The sequence below is a fragment of the Lobosporangium transversale genome, assembly GCF_002105155.1.
Source record: "Lobosporangium transversale strain NRRL 3116 chromosome Unknown BCR41scaffold_39, whole genome shotgun sequence".
Taxonomy (NCBI): domain Eukaryota; kingdom Fungi; phylum Mortierellomycota; class Mortierellomycetes; order Mortierellales; family Mortierellaceae; genus Lobosporangium; species Lobosporangium transversale.
In genome coordinates, this window is record NW_019029017.1 from 82780 (window position 1) to 102691 (window position 19912).

General features: G+C 43.1%; 4 protein-coding genes and 1 non-coding gene across 5 annotated transcripts; all 5 read left to right on the plus strand.

Annotated features, from left to right (window-relative positions):
• The first annotated feature begins 21 nt into the window (after positions 1-21).
• BCR41DRAFT_148427 (hypothetical protein) lies at positions 22-4184 on the plus strand. Its single transcript, XM_022019586.1, has 4 exons — positions 22-1451; positions 1556-1659; positions 1755-3621; positions 3702-4184. The coding sequence occupies exons 1-4, from the start codon at positions 170-172 to the stop codon at positions 3965-3967; spliced, it is 3519 nt and encodes a 1172-aa protein (XP_021878197.1). The 5' UTR covers positions 22-169; the 3' UTR covers positions 3968-4184.
• Positions 4185-6209: 2025 nt separating this feature from the next.
• BCR41DRAFT_359711 (hypothetical protein) lies at positions 6210-15063 on the plus strand. Its single transcript, XM_022025236.1, has 9 exons — positions 6210-6701; positions 6909-8109; positions 8595-10710; positions 10823-11177; positions 11281-11429; positions 11528-11895; positions 11996-12342; positions 12442-14415; positions 14535-15063. Exons 1-9 carry the CDS (start codon positions 6471-6473, stop codon positions 14763-14765), a joined length of 6972 nt encoding a protein of 2323 aa, XP_021878198.1. The 5' UTR covers positions 6210-6470; the 3' UTR covers positions 14766-15063.
• Positions 15064-15171: 108 nt separating this feature from the next.
• BCR41DRAFT_424587 (hypothetical protein) lies at positions 15172-17121 on the plus strand (the record flags this gene model as incomplete). Its single annotated transcript, XM_022030461.1, has 1 exon — positions 15172-17121. The coding sequence occupies exon 1, from the start codon at positions 15358-15360 to the stop codon at positions 17119-17121; it is 1764 nt and encodes a 587-aa protein (XP_021878199.1). The 5' UTR covers positions 15172-15357.
• A 525-nt stretch (positions 17122-17646) lies between these two features.
• Positions 17647-17717, plus strand: BCR41DRAFT_t121. The gene has a single exon. It is a non-coding gene; the product is annotated as a tRNA-Pro (tRNA).
• A 1029-nt stretch (positions 17718-18746) lies between these two features.
• Positions 18747-19825, plus strand: BCR41DRAFT_388703 (hypothetical protein; the record flags this gene model as incomplete). The annotated part of the gene is made up of 2 exons (XM_022028031.1): positions 18747-19377; positions 19519-19825. The coding sequence occupies exons 1-2, from the start codon at positions 18794-18796 to the stop codon at positions 19823-19825; spliced, it is 891 nt and encodes a 296-aa protein (XP_021878200.1). The 5' UTR covers positions 18747-18793.
• Positions 19826-19912: the final 87 nt, after the last annotated feature.

Consider the following 19912-nt stretch of genomic DNA (forward strand, 5'->3'; position numbering starts at 1 on the left):
CTCCAGGATTGATAACGTATTTGAAGTTCGAGAGGCCCAGTAAGCAACCTTATATTCAGTGTTCGTGGCATTCAAGGCTCTCCAAGGAGACTTTGACCTCTTGAGTTCCCCTCCGCCTTTGTCTTCTTTCTTACCTTGCTCTGCGTCTTTTGCCAACGTAGTAAAAAATATGTCTCTAAATGCCCACGATATCACGCCTCTGATTGCTCCACCTCGTCGTCCCTCTATGAATTACAATGACTGCGTCTGCAATATCACAAAAGTCATCAACCGGACACAAAAACCGCCGACTACCTCGACATCTACGTCCTCTGCTACCAACGTCAACAATATTGAACTACCACCAACGAGTACTCCATTATCAGCAGGTCCCCGGCGGAAAGCTATATCAAACATCTCCATCATGCCTAGGCACATCCCAAAGGTATCCCCAAATACGAAACCGCCTTATGAGACGCCACCGAAAAACGACAATACAGTTAGAGCGAGAAACCATGACCGTGACATAAACCCCGTTTTTGACGATTCGTACAGCAACTCAGGCCAAGGGGATAGGTACACACACCAACAACAGTGGCAAGAACTCCATAGCCATGATCCTAATCAGGACTACATATACAGCAAAGATTGTCTCAAAAGAAGGGCCAGTTTGAATAGCCCTACACGCGTTTCTGCGATGTCTTCCTGCTCTAATTCAATCCATCACCGTGAAACTATGAGTAACATGTTATATCCTTTGGTGAGCACTAAAAGGGGCCCATTCGTTATGAGCAATGATATGGGCCATAGATCAGTGGCGAGCCCTATCTACAACATGATCGACAACATCACTCCTGCTGAAGGACTCCCAAATCAGCGACTGAATACCAAAAGTGGAAATGTTGATCAAAAATTCGGAGAACTTTTGAACGTTAGCAGTTCTTTTGTTGGGAGCAAAAAACGAGGCAGTGACACTTGTATCGGAACTGAGGAATCACTCCTGCTTTCGCCTCCATCGACTTCACTGCTTTCCATGAAAAGAGAGGGGGGTAATTCAGGTTCATTCTTCGGAAAGAATTGCTATTATGGAACGTCGCCTAGTACATCCAAGATATCCCTTCTTTCAAAAGTGTTTGGTAATCAGAATCAGCAACAGGGCAGGTACGGCGACGACGCTTCCAAGAGAAGCGTCCCTTGGGCCAATAATATAGGTGCAAGTAAGATCCTCGCATGGGAGATGCACAAGAGCGTCCCATCATCAGGTTATGAGAACGAATCCTTTGCGCTATGGATCCGACCCAACACTCAGTCACGTACTGTAATTAGTGGCGCCGATGTGGAAAAAGCGGAAAGCGCAGCTGCAAACAGGAATGGTAAAGATGAAGCGGCGACTAGTAGAGATGACGAAAGGCAGAAAAAGTATTGTCCAGAGCTCGAGGACATGAAGGTCTTAGAAGAAGTGCTTGATTTTGGTACGAGACTTCTCTGTACTTTTGCCAACCTTGATATGAAAGAACGATAGAACATTGGCACCATTATGCTGATCAGCTAATGTTCTTAACTTTCTACGGATTAGCAATCATTATATTGATGCGCGCGTCGGCCAGCCTATACCCATTTATATCGAGCGCCTATCCTGAGTCAATACCTTTGAACATCCGTTGGAAATTGCTTCAATATGTAAGGATAGAAGTAACCCGAATAATTGGACTTATAAGCATTGCTTTTAATTCAGCTTCGCGCATTAATCTTCTGTGGATGGATTCCTGTCAAAGGAGGATCGAGGGTGGAGATATTATAACGTTAGGACGCTCAAAGAGTACCAAGATTATGTGATGGTAGATATCGGCTTTGCTATCCAGGCCATGATTGAAATATATGATCAGCAGGAGCGGCCATACAATCATCCTGACAACATTTACCGTGACGCAAAACTTTCCCAACGACCTATCCCTGTTTTTCTTCCTCCAGATCGGACACGCTTGAGCAAGTTAATGAGTAACAATGGTGCTAACAAAGGGAGAAGCAACGGCAATAGCCATATTCCAGCTACATGTTCTTCTCCTAGCACATTGATACCGCCCTCCGTGATAGCTTCGACATCACTCAAAAAGCATCGTCGACACTCATCCGTTCCAGTGAGCAAACTAACTATTTCGGGCATGCTCACATCCATCAAACAGAGCCTACCTTCGCCCATGTCACTTCACTCTCCACTGCAAGACGGAAGAAGCGGCTTCAATGAGTACAATAATTCATTTTATTCGTCATACCCAGATGGCACTCCTTTTGCACCTAGTTTACCTGCACGGTCAGCACTAATGTCTTATACTCAAGCCGAACCAACGGAACACTCATATTATTACAGCCATAGTGGTGCTGGTACCCCTATTACCGCCACCGGAGGGAGTTTCCTTCCTCAATCTATTCAATCCATCATTAGTTCGTTCCGAGGTGGCTCTGTCAATGGAAGCTCCTCGTTATCTTTGGCTTACGGCTCCAATGCAAACATAACTATCCACAGTCCAAAAACGCAACCCATAATGCCCTCCAAGCAGGAAGAGAAGCGCCAGCAGATGGAATATCGTTGGCGAGTTGATATAATGCGTCGAAAGGCCCACTTACGTGCCTGGGCATGTCGCTGTTTCCTTGATTTGTACGACTATTCTCTAATTGCTTCATATGGATTGCTGGAAGAGGAGTTTAAAGACTTGTATCGTATTATCAGCGCAATTGTTGAAGTGGATGCGAATGAAAAATCGCATGAAGTCTTGGAAGCAACAATATCGCAGGCTCGTGAACAAGAGAAGGAACCATTCAAACTTCGATACAGCCAATACAAGACTAAGGCCCCTACAGGAAAAGAGATTCGAGAAGCAAATAAGGAGGCCATCAGGCGATTTGAGATGGAGTATGCTGATCAAGCGCTTAGAGACCGCATGGAATACCCTATACGATCAGTAACTGATAATGATGATGATAGTTCGAAATTGGACAATTGTATCACCTGGCTTCGCCGCCCTCTCATATCCTATAAACACCCTCATGAGCCACAAAACAGTAACGGCGATGGATGCTCATCTTCTTGTTTACCAGGCTTTACCTCTGCTGGTGGTAGTGCTGAAGGCGATGGCGCATATGACTGTATGGAGCTCTATGGCCTCCAAAACCATACAATTTGGGAGCCACTCCTCGATCGCCTTACCAAGTTTGACACTACCCATCATGAGCTTGACGCCCGCAATATCTTCCAGTTTCTCCGTCGCATGTCCCTTTATTCACCTGGAGTTGCGGACGAGCGTAACCTGCTTTCAGATGAATCCCGCGAGGAGATGTTGGCGGTTTTATGGGCAATTGAGAAATGTGTACAAGAGAGACCTGACTACCAGCAATCGCCCACTTGGTTCCGGCTTTCGTCGAGCGCCAGCGCTGTTCAGGCTATTTGTGATGCAGGGGGTGTAATACCATATCTGAAGGGGTTAAAGGAAAAAGACATACAAGGACGTGATCCTATATTGCTTGTTAACCCAGTGACGCTGACGGGCTACTTCAAACGGCTGCTAAAGGAAGGTGGGGGTTTATTACTGAAGGAGACTACAGTGTTATTCGTGGAGCTGGCGAGACCTGCAACAGACAACGGTGGTAATAACTAAGTTTAAGAATCCGTTTTGTAATTTTTTTTAAGTAACGCTCGCCCGCTAACCTTGATTGGTGTCTTTTAGACTTTTGGAACCTAGAAAAACTAAGTAGAATTGATCGCGCACTTCTTTATCGCGTAATCTGTCTGGATCAGAATCGTGGACAAGTTTTCTTGCGAATTTCGCGAGTAATGGACCAGATCCTTGAGTCTTCACCAAAGGACATGGAGCTAGATGCGTTTGCACTGTCCAAAATGGTGCAAGTTGTGGAGCTAAGTGGTGTTCTTGACTTGAAAGCCCTTAGACGCTGGAATGGCGCATGGTCAGCCATTATTCTGGGATACATGTAGTTGCCACACAATAAAAGTGCTGGCAACAAACTCTCAAGGAGTGTCAATGAAAATTATTCGTGTTCACAAGAATTATTTGAAATGAATCGCTCGTTGCATATAACCTCTCTCAGTTTTAATTTGTCTGCCATCAAGACACTATCCTAATTGTATCAACCTCTTTATCGACGAATTAATTAAATATACTACTTTATGTTGAATAAATGAAGCTGTTACCTCATTCAGTATGGTCCCATACCTTGAGTATGAATAGTAACAGCAAGGCAGCTTAATATATAAGATATGGTTCATTTAGTGTTGGGGTAGCCTGGGCGAAAAAGAGGGATATTCCCCGATAACCTACGATGTTAGGTCGTCCTTGCTCCTTTAGACTAGCTCCCCAAAAATCTACGCATTGAAGAGGGCATTCCTTGGTGAACAGTATACTATTTATTTAGTGTTTCCTTGCTCGGTGTAATTCAGCCATGTATTGTCCCATATGCATTTTTTGGTGTAAACAGTGATTCAATTGGTCCACAACACTGGTAAGTAAAGCAGCTGACCCATAGATCCAACATTGCTGCATTGAGATCAGACTGCCAACATCGTTGTCCGACATCCCATTTATCCAGTCAAGGCAATAAAAAGAAAATTGACATTCATCTTTTTGCTTTTTATAATTCTCTTCAAGATTGCAAAAATAATTAGCTTTACTCTGAACATTAAGCCTCACCGCGACGTCATTTCAGTAGCTGATCTTCGACCGTGTCTAGGCCTGTCAAAGCCTGAAATTAAGGTGCCGTGCTAAATTTTTATTATACTCAATGACGATTTATGCATGTTTCTGTGTGTGCCTGAGTGTGTGCCTGAGACAAATCCATTTTCATATTTGAATATGATGCAAGTAACTTGTCAGCTCCCCTTTCTCTTTTCTTCTCTTGTTTCCACAGATCCGTCAGTCTTGGTATCGAAATCCATGCTTGATGACGAGGCCTTTATCTTCTCACTCTTTGTTGACACCTTTCTAACATCACGCACACGCCACAGACCTCTCTCCACAACTGTTTTGTGTTGTCTCTAAATATCTAGCAACTTGTTTTTGTCGTACCCAATCGTCCGATCTGTCACCAACAATCATCTCAATCCTCGTTCTCTGATATTCCTTGGATATGTCAGTGTATCACTGATGCTTATTTCCCCCTTCTCTTCTCCACATTTTACCGAAAGGGGTAAAAAGGAAAAAAAAAAAAAGCAGTAGCCACAGAAACACAAATTCGTACCCTGCCTCTCCCACGTTCATTGATGACTACACTAATAATAAACCAGGACGCAGTAGAACCAGGCTATGAGGCAGCAAAGGCCGCAGATGCTGCGCCCATAAATATGCGTGAGAGCAGTAACAGCAATAGTCCCATGGTCAGTGACATGAGAATTGGATGTTTAGATGAATGCCATTTCTCAACATTCTTTTCGTCTACTTCTCTCCTGTGACACACTGTTTCCTTTTTCGTTCTCCTTTACGCTGGAAGTGAATGAACTTGCTCTTTACATTTCCCCAGACGCCAATGGTGCTGACTTCAGGCTCCATGATAGCACGATCATACTCTTTGTATCGCAATGCCTCCAACGTGTTCATTATTGCTATCACCATTGTCATCGTCATCATCGTCCTTTTTCTTTGTTGTTACTTTGACCTCCGACGAAACTAGTTTACCATCAGTCTGCTGGTCACTAAATTAGACTAAATCCAATGAGGCTAGACTTGCAACTCTTTCGTTGCAAAAAAACATTTCCCCTCTTCTTCCCACCTCTCTCTTTCTCTTCCTCTTCCCCATGTTCCCTGTCGCATCTATGCTTTTTTCCTACTCAGTTTTCTGCTTTCCTTCTGTCTTGCTGCTTGACTTTTAGTTTGTCTCTAATTCCTTATTAAAGCCATTCCAAAAATTGTATCCACTTCTGCTTCCATATCATTGTCTTCTGTCGTTGCCGCGCAGATTTTTACTTTCAGACAACAAAAACGACAAACACAAGCACAAGCATTAGCATAAGCACTAGTATACAGACACCTCCTTCCATTCCATCCTTTCATTATCAAACATCAATATCAACATCAGCGTCAGCAGCAAAAGCACAGATAAAGACGAGCACCATCACCATCCATACTTATACTGGTCACCAAAGCAGTGGAACCAGTGCTGCCCCCTCGCATGCCTGGTCCCAGCCTGCCCTGCCCTCCCCCTCCCCCTCCTCCTCCTTCTCCTCCCCCTCCTCTTCCTCTTCCTCTTCCTCTTCCACTTTGTCTTATTCTGGATCCCCTTCTGAAACGTTCAAGTTGTCACCTCTTCCACCTCTGCGCACTCCCGCTCAATCTGAGTATAATTCTTCCACACATCCTTCCTCCTCTTCCTCTTCTTCCTCTTCTTCTTCTTCCTCTTCTTCACTCTCTTCATCTCGTTCTGCTCACTTTCTTCAACTTAAACATCAGCAGCAGCAGCTTCGGCTTCAGCTACAGAAGCAGTTGCATATGGCCATGCATCTTAGCAACTTGAAGAACAACCGCAGCATCATCTCTTCCACCAACCCTTCTAAAACTGACATTGAATTTGAATCTCATTCATTTTCATCCTCTATTTCGCATTCTGAAAAGACAACAGAATCGTCTAGCCCATCGGATAGTACACTCGCGCTTCAATCATCACAAAACGTGGTTTCTCATTCACCAGGCGAGAATGCCGTTAATTATGAACCTCATCGAGTAAGAATATATCCTTTCAGTTTGATTTTTTTTTCCTATTCAGTACACTTAGCAGCGCCCAGAAATATCCGCAGATCACTGGTCCAAATTTCATTATTAGCTTGGAAAGCTTGAGGGACGAGAGGTCTGTGAATTGAATGGGAAGGCTTGTAGGAATATAAACTCATCAAACTATTTTTTTCCTCGTATATTTTGCTTCTCATCCAGTCCACAGTCTCGTTAGATCCAGCTGCATCAATCCACAATCTTGTACAGAAGGCTCTTTCTTTTCAATCTTCCCTCGTGCCAACCATGGTCTCACAGGCTTCGGATCTGCCTTTCCCTTCAGTACAAGAACTTTCTCTAATGCTCAGTGCCGATATTGAGATTCACAGACTTTGGAAAACTATAACCGAGATTCTTTCTCAAAAATTTTACGCCACCAGGATTACATTAAGCCTCCCTCAAGATCCTACTGCCGTCGCCTCATCGATCGAAAACAATCTACATCAAAGTCGTCCCTGGGGCCTTAAGGCTCACTGGGATTACAAGCATCACTTTCTTGATGAGAATACAGTAACGCCTAAAGACGAGTTCGCGCACCATCACCATCGACTGCAAAAAAACTCGTCATTGGCACAGGATTATCATGACCTTCAGAGCCTGCGCCTATCAGTATCTTCATTCCCACTTCCTTCTTCTTCATCATCATCCTCCTTCTCTTCATCCTCCTCCCCATCCTCTTTCTCTAGGAGACGGGCTACAACTGCTAATAATAGCTTTAACATTAATATTAACGGTAACGATCATAGTCGTGAATATGATCATATCAACACTAATAGCATTGATGAAAACAGCACTAACAGAGGAAGCGCAAAGAGCGATAATGGCGACACGAATAATACAAGGAGCAGGCAATACTATCCAGTACCTGATACTGTTGAGTATCACGAGGATTATTGGACCACCAATCCACCACAGGATTGTGGATACTCCTCTTCAACATCTAGTGCATCGTCCTATTCTTCCGTTAGCGACTGGACAGATACTTCGAGATCGGCGATCCGTCCTCGAAGGTTCACTCCGCATTCAAGTGGCACGGAATGCTTCGCCAATCTACAATCGTTAGAGTACGATCCAGAGCCGCTGTTGAATGAACGTACTATCGATAGCATTTTGAAAGCTGGAAAGACAGTTGTCTTGACCCGTGAATATGTGGGCTCTAAGACTATGAGGAGAAAGGGTTCACGTATGAGATCATTCTTAAGTCGGCGAGTGCATGACGAAGAGGACGACTCTTCATACACGGATACAGATCCTGCGGACGATCATGCGGATATACAAGATGTTGAAGACACGGACAGAAAAGGAATGGCGCGAGCTCTTTACACTGAAGGGGAATCCATTTTTGAGCAGGATACAGGTTCAGGTATGTATAACATTTGTCTGAGTGATGACTCCTGATGCATTAATCAAATTGTGTCTTTGAAAGGGGAAATCAATGAGTGTTATACACGCAAACAATCAAGAAGTATACAAATATATACTTACAAAAAGATGCGGGGACGATAAACCATCCACACTAAGAAGTCAGGCACAGCAAATAAACTTTCAGGATCAGTGAGAGCTGCACTATAATAGCGCCATCTTTAAAGAACTGCACGGACAGTCAGAAGCAGGGGCGTTTATTTGAACACATTCATCTCTACCACCATGCTAACTTCCAATATATATTTATCAACAAACGACTTTCCTCCAACATTGAGTGACAATGTCTTAAAATCCATGATAATAAGATAGTAAAAGAAATCATGTCGTGCACAACATACACCTACGGATGGGACAAGGAGGCTTACCGCAATCATCTTTGATGCTCATTGTTTGTTTGCTAATGTATACGTGCTCGCTTTCTAGATATGGACTCATCTTCTTCACGTTACGACTCGGAAGGATCGTATTTTCCACCTGTGGAAACAACTCTTTACAATGCACGTGGAAATAACGCTGGCCTCTTGGGAGGTCATTCCAAAACAGGATACACCGATATTGTTCAGGGACTAAATCCGACCTGGTCACAGTCACCCGCACCATCTCCTAATATCATCAAGGAAGACCCAACGATTAACCCGTTCTTCCAGCCCCTTACATCATATCCAGCTATGGATGAAGACACATTTGATCCGCCTGACTCGATAAGCGATTCTACAGAGGATGATCACAATATTGAATCAGACCAACCAAAAGAATCGTACCATCACACCGGTCCTTCGCGCCCACAAGTACCTGTATCCTCTTCGCAGATACCACTCCCAACACCCTCGTCTGTGCTCTCCAATGCAAGGTCATTAATCCACATCCCCCTTTATCGGTCTATGGATCACAATAACCAGCGATACCTGCCTTCAGATATTCGCAGTCATCGGCCACCGGCGATGCCTGTGGGTATAATCTCTTTCCTTTCAGACCAGATCCCCTACCCTCCTGAAGCATTAGACATTTTGACGGATCTGAATCCTTTTCTCGCCAATCAGATTACAAATGCACTGCGTCTAGAAGATATTGTAACTAGATCCCATAGATGGGGGGATATCAGCACTCCCAGCATGAGTGATGGACCACTTACCAACGAGACATTCGCAGAGTCAATACAGCGCAAGATGAAAGAGACTGGCGACGATCTTAGAACACCCAAACCATCAACGGTGAGTCATAGTGCGAGTCAAGATTATATGAATGCAACCTCTGCAGGCATTTCGCACCCTCGACATAAACAGTCATCTACACGGTACACTACGGCAGCGTCAAGGATCAGGTCTAAATCAAGGAATCAGCAATCCAATGCTTCTCAAACCCTTTCAAAGCAGCTACGTATGACTAAGGACCCTGAAGGATATAACGATTCCTCAAGCTATAAGTATCAGAGTTCTACGCAAGCGAAAATGAGCATTAAACGCGATACAACCGTTCCTTTAGGACCTTCTGGCCTATCAGATGGCAATCTTACCGAACCAGAACCTTCACCAGTTCATTCACCAAACGAGAATCAGTTTGACCCGTATGATATGCCCCAGTCGAGCAAGCAGCCAGAAGCTTGCTATAATCTCGATTCGACTACAGATGAGATTCATCGCAATCTAAACTTACTGAACTTGGACGTTACTGGAAGCGCGACATGCCCACTTGCCCCACAAACAAAAAAAGTCTCTGGGCGACAACACCACACCTCGAGAAACGCTCTATCCCACCATACTGATGATGCTTTTCTCTCGGGCTGGTCTAACGACTGTCGACGAATGGGATCTTCAAAATTGTTGGATATTGAAGGAAATGAAGGCCTTGATAATCATGAGAGGATGTGGCAGACTTTGCAGGCTGAAGAACCAGAGGAAAGAGCACGATCATTACCGAGCTCACGACTTGGGGATAGCGAATTAGAGCTCGCTGGAAACGAATCTCTGCGCTTAAGCTCAACTCACTCTGTCTCTCCTACAGGTGGAGCCAAGCGGCACTTATTTTCAACTAGTAAGCGGTCGGGTCTCCGTAGGAGGCGAAAGAGTGTAAAAGACCATATTCGGAGTCGGGGAACTCCATCTCACCTATCAGAGAGTCCACTTCCAAGCTCACCATACACACCAACTATGTCTGGATTCTCGTCGCAGCAATCAGAAGCATCGTCAGGCAGCGCCAACATTAGCGTCCCAGCGTTTTCGCCAGATCCATCGCCGATCGCATCGCCATCAGTGCACCAAACTAGGGCATTTGATCATGATTTTAGAATGATGGATTTAGCAGCAAGCCATGAACATGGAGAAGCAAGAAAAACTTCCTTAAGTAGACAAGGCAGTGGCTGGAGCTTCAATAGTGATGACACAAGTCTTACATCGCCTGGCCCTCAGCATGAGAAGCATCATGTTGGACGTAAACACAAAAGAAAGCATCATGCCTTCTCTTCAGAGCGACATGGTCATAACCCGTTCCCAAGAACGCGGCTCTTACGCTTGATTGTTGATGCCATCTCACATCATGTTTTGTATGCTGAATTGTCTTCCAACAGAATTGTATTGCACCTTACAGCCAATTAAGGCAAAATACTAAATATCTACATCCCATCCCTATTTGGTGTTTTTGCTCTGAATTACTAGCACGCTTTCGCCAAGATCAGGATGCCTGACCTGGCTTAACCAGCGATCATTGCAATATACGGGGCTGCCGTTGTCTCAACTGCTTCACACTTCATGGACTCAACTACTTCATGAGGATGACAGAGAGACATTTCAGCCCCTTTTCAAAGACTGCTTTATTCGAGGCGAAATGTTTAATGCCCAATATAGGGTTCGCCGATTTGATGGACAATATCGTTGGTTCCTAGGCCGAATTTTGCCGGTTCGTGATTGTGGTGGCAACATCGTGCATTGGTTTGGGACGTGCACTGACATCCATGACCAAAAATTGGTTGAATTACAATTCAATCGCCAAGTGGAACTAGAGTTGAGTGAGGTAAAAAAAAAAAAAATTGCTTTTGATTTACTCCTGGTAATATGAAATCCATTGGCGAAGTTTAAATTGAAAATTTAACTTAAGTCTATGTGTTCTATTACAGAAAAAATATCGATTACTAGCAGAAGCAATTCCGCAAATAGTATTTACAGCTTCTCCTCACATCGGCTTGACATATGCAAACGCAAAATGGTTCACGTATTCGGGCCAAGTTTTTGAGCAGGCCTCAGGGCTAGGGTTCATGGACCATGTGTGAGTAATCTATTTGATATTATTGTTGTTAACCAGAGATAAGTTTGACTGCAGAATTCTTTCTGAAACATAAGCATACTTCTGTTTATATAATATAGGCATCCCGATGATAGAGCCAAATGCTTCCTTCCTACAAATCTTCCAGAAGGTAGTGGGCCTCCTCCAGAAATGTCAGGATCAGATCCTAGCTCACGGTATTCAACCTCGCCGGGCACTGCATATGGAAAAGGACCAGGAGAGGTTTCATATCAAACAGAAATGCGATTACTTAGAAAGGATAGTAAATACCGATGGTTCTTGGTCAAGTGTATTAGTGTGGAGGTTGTGGAACAAGGACGAAAGTGGTTTGGGACCTGTACGGATATTAACGATCAGAAATTGCTAGAGCATAAGCTTAAAGAAGCGCATGATGCAGCGCAAAAGTCGACTGAGAGCAAGACCCGCTTTTTATCTAACATGTCGCATGGTAACAAAAAGTACTAATTGTGTAAGCTGCTTATTTTTATGATGTATTTTTGCTTATACATTTTATCATTATTTCTTAAATCATACAAATCAACCGATAGAAATTCGAACTCCATTGGTGGGAATCACTGGAATGATAAACTTTTTAATTACTACAGATCTGACAAGCGAGCAGTTGGATTACGTTCATACAGTGCAGCAATCTGCAGAAGCCTTGCTTCTAGTCATTAACGACATCTTGGATCTTTCTAAAGTAGAAGCCGGTATGATGAAGCTTGAAATGGAGCCCTTCAGCGTTCATGCGATGATTGAGGGTGCCAATGAGCTTCTGAGCACCTTGGCTATTCAAAAAGGACTAGAACTTGGATTTTTGGTAGAGGATGATGTACCTGAGGTAGTAGTCGGCGACCGTGTCCGTCTACGTCAAGTTCTTATCAATATTATCGGCGTAAGCTCCTTGCACTATTAACTGAGCGTCAAAAAAAAAAAAAAAAAAAAAAAAAAAAGCTTGGTTTAATAATTATTTGGGTATGGTTTTTAAATTTAGAATGCAATCAAGTTCACATCTCAAGGAGAGGTATTTTCTCGTTGCTCTTTGGTACCTTCCAAGCCGAATACCGATCCGACATCATTGACTATAAAATTTGAGATTTCGGACACCGGTAAAGGATTTGATGAATCAGAAAGAGCAGTGATGTTCAAACCTTTTTCTCAAGTGGACACATCCTCAACCCGAAAGCATGGCGGTACTGGATTGGGTCTTGTACTGAGCAAAGAATTTGTCGAGCTGCATGGTGGAAGTATCCAATGTGAAAGTGTTAAAGGACAAGGAAGCAAATTTTCATTTACTTTTGTCGCTCGTATACCACCACCAAACACTACCGCGCGTGCAACCACCCCTATCGCCAGCGATGATGTGCACTTAAGTGAAATGTTGAAGGTTAATAGAAAGCCCACTCCAAGTGCTTCAGCAGCGTCTTCGGCAGTGCCTGTACTCAAACTTCCCTCTAAATCAACGTCATTCAAGGATAATAAGGCTGTTCCAGAAATCTTGCCTCTTAGACACGTTACAGGCCTCAAGCTGATTCCAGGGGAAATGTGTTTTGCAGAACCTGATTTGGAAGATACGATAGCGACTGCATCAAATGCGCTAAAGAGTGCAGCTCGCAAGATTGGCCGTGGTGAGTTTGCAACCGCGGATATTACACTGAATTCTATCGCGGAGGATGAGTTAGAAGCCAGAAAACACAGCGCAGCATTGAATCCAAAGGCGAATATTGATTTGCCTGTGAGCGACATTAGTACCGTCATGTCGCGGACCGAATCAATTCTTGACGAGCGCAGATATCTTAAAGTTGGACAGCTCACACCAACCAATCCCCCGTTAGGCGAGCCCCCAAGCGTTGCTATTGTGGCTGCCAATTTACCGAACCCAGCTGTGGATATGAAACTGGCGATTCCTGCAAAGGTTTTGGAGAGTAAAGCGCTAGCCGCGGAAACCAAAAAGACAGTAACCCCTTCAGCAGCCGTTTCGCAGCTCATGCGACCTGTTCAAATGCTTTCAAACAACTCATCATCGTCAGCGTCGTCATCATCGGTGTCATCATCATCGTCATTGTCATCTTCATCCTCTTCCTCAACAATTTCGTCTTTTGATTCTAAGCTGTCCGCTTCCACAGCTATATCCTCGTCTGAATCATTGACTCTACCAGTATCGACTCCAATTTCTCCAGAACAGCCCCGAATTTTAGTAATCGCAGATTTATTGCACGCTCGCGAGACTATTTTGCACCTAGTCAACCAACTAGTTCCTAAGGAATTGAATCCTTTAATTGACGTAGCCGTGGATTTAAAGGAAGGAATTGAGTATTTGGTGGGGGAGCGTAAGCAAGTGACCTTGACGGGCAAATTCAACTATTTACTCATCAATCTGGCGTCGTACATGGCTGTCATGGATATCTTTTCAGCCATGCAACAAGATGGTGTACTCGTTGAATCCAATATAATGACATGTGTAATCACAACTCCGATGCAGCGGGCCGCGCTAATGGAAGCTATCAAGGTCGAGGAAGCCTCGATGGAAATAGTGAAGCCGAAGGATGGTCAGACGCCGATCAAAGTCATACCCGATAAAGTCGAATGGGTATTTAAGCCGCTGACGAAAGCAAGGCTTTATGTAGCATTTGCTGATGCTGTCATGCAGCATGACTGTGTTTCTGGGGACCATTCAGGGTCTAGGACAAATGGGAAGGACGGGTTCGTGGATAGTAATAAGATCAATCTGAAGCGCAGGACGGCCCAACAAGTGGTGATAAACCAGAAAGAAATCTTCAATCAGATGCATGATGCTATGGAAGGACGCAATATCCGGATTCTTTTAGCAGAGGATGATCTGACAAACCAAAAAGTCATCCGAAGGTATTTTCAGAAGGTTGGAGCTGAGCTCGTAATTGCAAATGACGGTAACGAATGTGTAGACAAGTTCAAAAGTTATCCCAGGAACCATTTTTCGCTTATTTTGGTAATTTTTTTTTTTTTAAAAAAAAAAAAAAAAAAAAAAAAAAAAAAAAAGAACGCTTCTTTGTTACAACTTTGGCTGTTATTTACTGATGCTTTCTGGCTTCTTTGGTGTATATTTAGTGCGATCTGTTTATGCCAGGAAAGGACGGATATGAAGCCACTAGGACGATTCGGGACTGGGAAAGTCAGCACCTTCAGGAGGGCGAAAAGCGGATTCCAATTGTGGCACTCAGCGCCAATGTCATGGCCAATGTCGCAGAGCAATGCTTGAATAGCGGATTCACGTCCTACCTTAGCAAGCCCGTTGACTTTAAGAAGCTCAGTGAGACTTTGTGCAAATTAGTTCTCTAGCTTTCTATGTGATTTCCTATTATTCTTATTTTTATTAATTGATATTTTTATAATTTTATTGCTATCGCGCTGGATCCATTTATAACCTTTGCTTTGGCACGTCCACTCGTTTTTTTTTATACGTGTATATTTCTTTGTGAAGTCATTTGCAACTTCGATCTTTTTAGCAAAGATACTTATTTGAAATCGAGTTTACATTAGACAATGCTCGCTTGCCCATGTACATTCCTCTTTTTTCTTTATACACTATTATCAGAAAAATAAAATAAAAATAAAAATAAGAAGACTGTTATTTGGTACAACCTTTTTCATGTTATTTCATTGCATCGGCGCAGCAGATTTTGGAAGCCGCATAAAAATGGAACTCGCCTCGCTCTCTTTTCCTGCATGCATCCCTTTTTTTTACATTTTTGCTCTACCTCCCATGCTCTCTCTCTCTCTCTTTCTCTCTTTCTCTCTATCTCTCTATCTCTCTATCTCTTCCTCTTCCTCTTTTTCTTTTTCTCTCTCAAATACGTTTAATCTTTAATCATTTTTCTTCCTTACTGTATATTACCAACCTGCCCTATTGCGTTGTAGCCCAGCACTAAATATGACCATCGATATACTAGACCTTCCTGTAGAGATCCAATTTATCATCGGCACATATCTTGACATTAGGTCACTCCTATCGTGCATCCGTGTATGTCAACATTTCCGCAAAACCTATATTTCGCATGTCTGGCGAGATATTATCTTTCGGGGACCCCCTCGAATTCAACATCAATCACTCCAAGAGAATGCAGCTCTGGTCGAAACCCTTGTGTTACACCGGTATATCCCAAAAAAGTTTTGCTTCATCAAATTTTGCAGGCTTAAGACTCTACGGCTTGTCGACCTTTCAAAGTGTGTCTCAGAAGCCACTTCAGCATCCTGTGTTGACCTTCCGGTAGCAGCCGCAGTGCTTGCAAAGCGAAATCCATGGATTCTCCATCTTGAGTTGTCCTATGTACAGACAGAAATCTCTGAAAAATTCTGGACAATTGTAGCTACAGAATGGAGAGACCCTATCAGCCTATCAGTACGGTGTCGACAAGCACCTAAAGGTACTGAGGCTGAGGAGGATGATAAATCCAAACAAAACCCTATCGAGGCGTTCTGGAGTGCATGTGCTCGGTTCAAAGAGCTAACACTGGATTTACCTTCTTCGATGATGGAGCGTGACAAGACCTCGCTCAAATTCACCACACTCAAGAATCTAAAAAAGCTTACACTCGCGAGAGCAGGGCAGCTGAGTGACCTTGACGAGCTCAGAGGCAATATAAACACCAGTGATCACCGCCAACGAAGTGCTAAAGTAGAACTGGCCATGATTCAAACCTGTCCAAACCTAGAATATCTCTGCTGGGATAGGAGCGCAACATCCTTCTTCTCGGGAGCTGGGTTCATGGAAGCACTACGGAGGCAGGTTTGGGCCAATCTCTCATCGCTCTTATTGCGTCGAATGGCGATCAAGGACGAAGCCATGGCAGATATCTTGAGTTTGGTTTCAAAACGGCTGATAGAACTAGACTTGAGAGAATCTAGTGGTTTTGGTAGTCTATCGTTTAATGTTCTCTCCGAGCGACATTTTGTATCATTAAAAAGACTTTGCATGTTAGGATGCAATCGATTCACAGGTGAGATGGCCTTAAGTGCGCTAAAAGCCTGTAGCCACCTGGAATCCATGGCAGCAGATTACATTTACATGGAGGATATCGCAGAACATAAGGATGTAGTAACAGGGAACCCAGAGCCTTGGGCATGCTATCAAACCCTAAGGGAACTGCAGGTATTCGTAGCAAGGCGACAGCACCAGGCAAAACCATTAGAGCCTGAGCCAAAACGAGTTGAACTAATAAGTAGGGGTCAAACACTAAAACAACTGAATATCCAAGTTTTCCGACAGCTTTCCACTTTGAATCGGTTGAAGTCTCTGACGCTCTCTATGGACATATTTGATCTTCAACTCCTCCCCAGCGAAGTCTTCAAGGCGGTTAATGAGGGAGCCTCGTTAGATTTGCGCCTCAGCTCTGGGCTTGACTGGCTAGCGAATCTCGAATTGCTAGAGCATTTTGGATTTGAACGTACAAGACAAGAGCTGGGTCCTAAAGAATTGCACTGGATGAAGATGCATTGGCGACAGCTGAAAACAGTCAACGGGCAGCTCAGTCATGACCAAGAACAGCATAAGTCGCTGGCATCTATACTGAAGGCGGCAGGAGTCTCTTGCTCTGAGGCAGATAACAACAATAGTTCTTATATGAGATTTATAGACGAATCACATAGAGGGGGTGTTGAAGATAATTATAGCACTGTTAGTGAAATAGAATATTAAAAAGTAAAAATACACAAAAAACTGTGTCAAGAACTTTATTGGTGACGGAGATCCGCATGGATGCATGCTAGGCCATGTCCTTTTTTTTTTACTTTCCTGTCCTGCTACTGTACAAACAGTAATGTTATGCATCGTGTCTGGGTTGTCAGTGAGACATTTTTTGATAACGGGGGACAATGTAGAATTTATTATTTCCGTATAAGGGATCGCGGTATCTAGTAATCGGCCGTAACCGCATTGTTGTACTGCACATCTTGTTCATGAACTACGTCAGTATTGAGTAGTCTTCCTTGGCCTCCTGGAGACTTGTGGCAGGGCTCTACTCCCTACTTGGCCTGTTGATTTTTTTTTTTTGATAACAAGGACCCTCAGGGTCATGGAATCCTTGGTAACGTATGGTGCCGTCATTTGACAAAAAAAAACAATAATTAATCACGTGATATTACCCACGTGACCCTTAATCAAGAGAAGATTAACATAAATAAATTAGATTTTAGAGTCCTTGCAGTTGCCTCTTGTTGGCTAGGGGTGTTGGTTAAGGGGTATAATCCTTTGTTCGGGTCAAAGGGGCCCGGGTTCGAGTCCCGGACACCCCCACTATTTTAATATCGTGGTGTGCCGCAGGTTATACGTACCCTTTTTTGTTTGGATGAATCTAGAAATTTTTGCAGCCATTTAACTTCACACGCTTCTTGGGTGGCCAAATAATGAAGTTATTTGCACGGGGCTATTATTCAGTCTTTCAAATAAAATCCGCCTTTAATTGGTGGGCTTTTCTTTCAATAAAAACGTCAATAGACAGGAAGCATTAGGATCACATAAATGTGTCTCTAACCATAACTATCATTGGGTTATGGCTGGATGTCACGATCAAAAAGGTATATTGAACTACAGTGGTAAGCCTTTTTTGTTGGATGTCAACAAGTTCAACAGAAGCTTCTGTGCTCCTCATCAACACAGGATTGTCCTCAGTAAACGAGACACAGGAGTTTTTACAGATAAAACAAGAAAGAGGGGCCAAATAACGCTAGGTAGGTTGCCAAGCAAATCATGAGGGTGTTCCTTGCCAGCTGGGCTACCAAAGAGAGTTCTCAAAGTTGATTATATTGGCACCTGGGCCAATTAGATTGATCTTTTTTTGAATATGTTGTTTTCTAATTGGAATTTAATTGCCGTACTTTGGGTGCGTTTTTGATATTGCTTTTTTGGATATTCATTAAGTAAAAAGGCACAACATTAGACATCATTACGTTTATGCTGCATGCGGTCATGCAAGAAAACAGTGCGCAGAATAAAGAAGAGCATCCTGTATTGCTTGAATTGGTTGGTCAACTGATCGTCAAAAAAGGGGAATCTATTTGGTTACTGAGAGTTGATCTGACAACCCCTATTATGAATTTTAAAAAAATTAGCATTACACACATTCTCGCTCAACACTGTTTTTACTTCTTTCTTCCATTGCCTATTATCTGTTCTTCTGGACTCGAAAAAGCTGTTGTCTACTGTTCGAAAAAGTCACCCTCACTCCCAGTACTTTATCGACATTATACAATCAATAAAAAAAGAAAAAAATCCTCCTGACTTCAATCATAAAGTAGTTTTTTTTTTTTTTTTTACCTTTCATACACCGTCATTCATCGTAAAAACAAAAGAAGAAAAAAGAAAAGACAAGATGGTGTTTTGGAAAAGATCCCTTCCGCCAGTAACTCATGTGTATCAAGAGTCAATTGCCCACCGGGTCCGAGATATCTTGACTGGTACAGATCACCCTTCACAGAAACAGCGTGATAAGGCTGCTATCAAAGCACTTCAACGACCAGAGGCTCTGGCAGGTGTGATCGAGATATTGAAGACGATGCCCGAGCCAGGTCCTCAAGCAGATGACTGGGGAAATAGTGCTGACGATTCATCATATGGAGAAGGGGAAGCAAAGCAAAAACAAAAACAAAGTCAAGGACAAGAACCAGTTCAACCTGTCCAAGCACTATTCAAGGAAAACGATAACAAAAGCAACATCAAGAAAAGTGGCGATAATTCCAAAAACTCGAAGCCTAATGGAACAACCATTGTAGCAGCAACCACTATTGCGGCAGCAGCAGCGACTTCAGCAGCAGCAGCAGCTCTTGCTGTATCAAATAGAAAGAAAAATAGGTCCACCACTGTAAAGGAAAGTACTGTAACTGATAAAAACACAACCATCACCACCAAGACGATTGTTCGCTTTCATCCTTCGAAGGATACAGTATCCAGTTGCGCGTAAGGATCCAAGAGATGTGGATGTCCATATGACGGTAGCAAGGAAATTCTATGCGGTACTGATCGTTAATCTTCGTCTTTTTTTTTTTTTTTTTTTTTTTTTTTTTTTTTTTTTTAAAAAAAATGTACATTCTGGCTTAGATACTGGTGGGGATACGAGATCTTTATCCCACAGCCAGCTCTTTCGAGGATTGCATCTGCTCAGGATGTATCAACCGCTTTTCTTGGTTTCTTAAGTTCTGTGGGTTTGGTTGTTCCTGCAATTGTGCCATTTTTAGGATATATTGCTGCATATGTTGGACTTGAATTTGCAGTTATCAAAGCACAGAATGAGGGTAAAGGCGTTATCCTAGCAAGTACCTGGTTAGTACCAGTTGCACTCGTTCCTAGGGCTTGGGATGTACCAGATGATGATGATAATGTTGATAATAACAATGGTGGTGCCTAGCTTCATAATATTTTATCATAGTCAGAATAAAATGAGTGAAGAAAAATAGAAAAACGTATAATCAACAGATAATTTTAATTCTACATT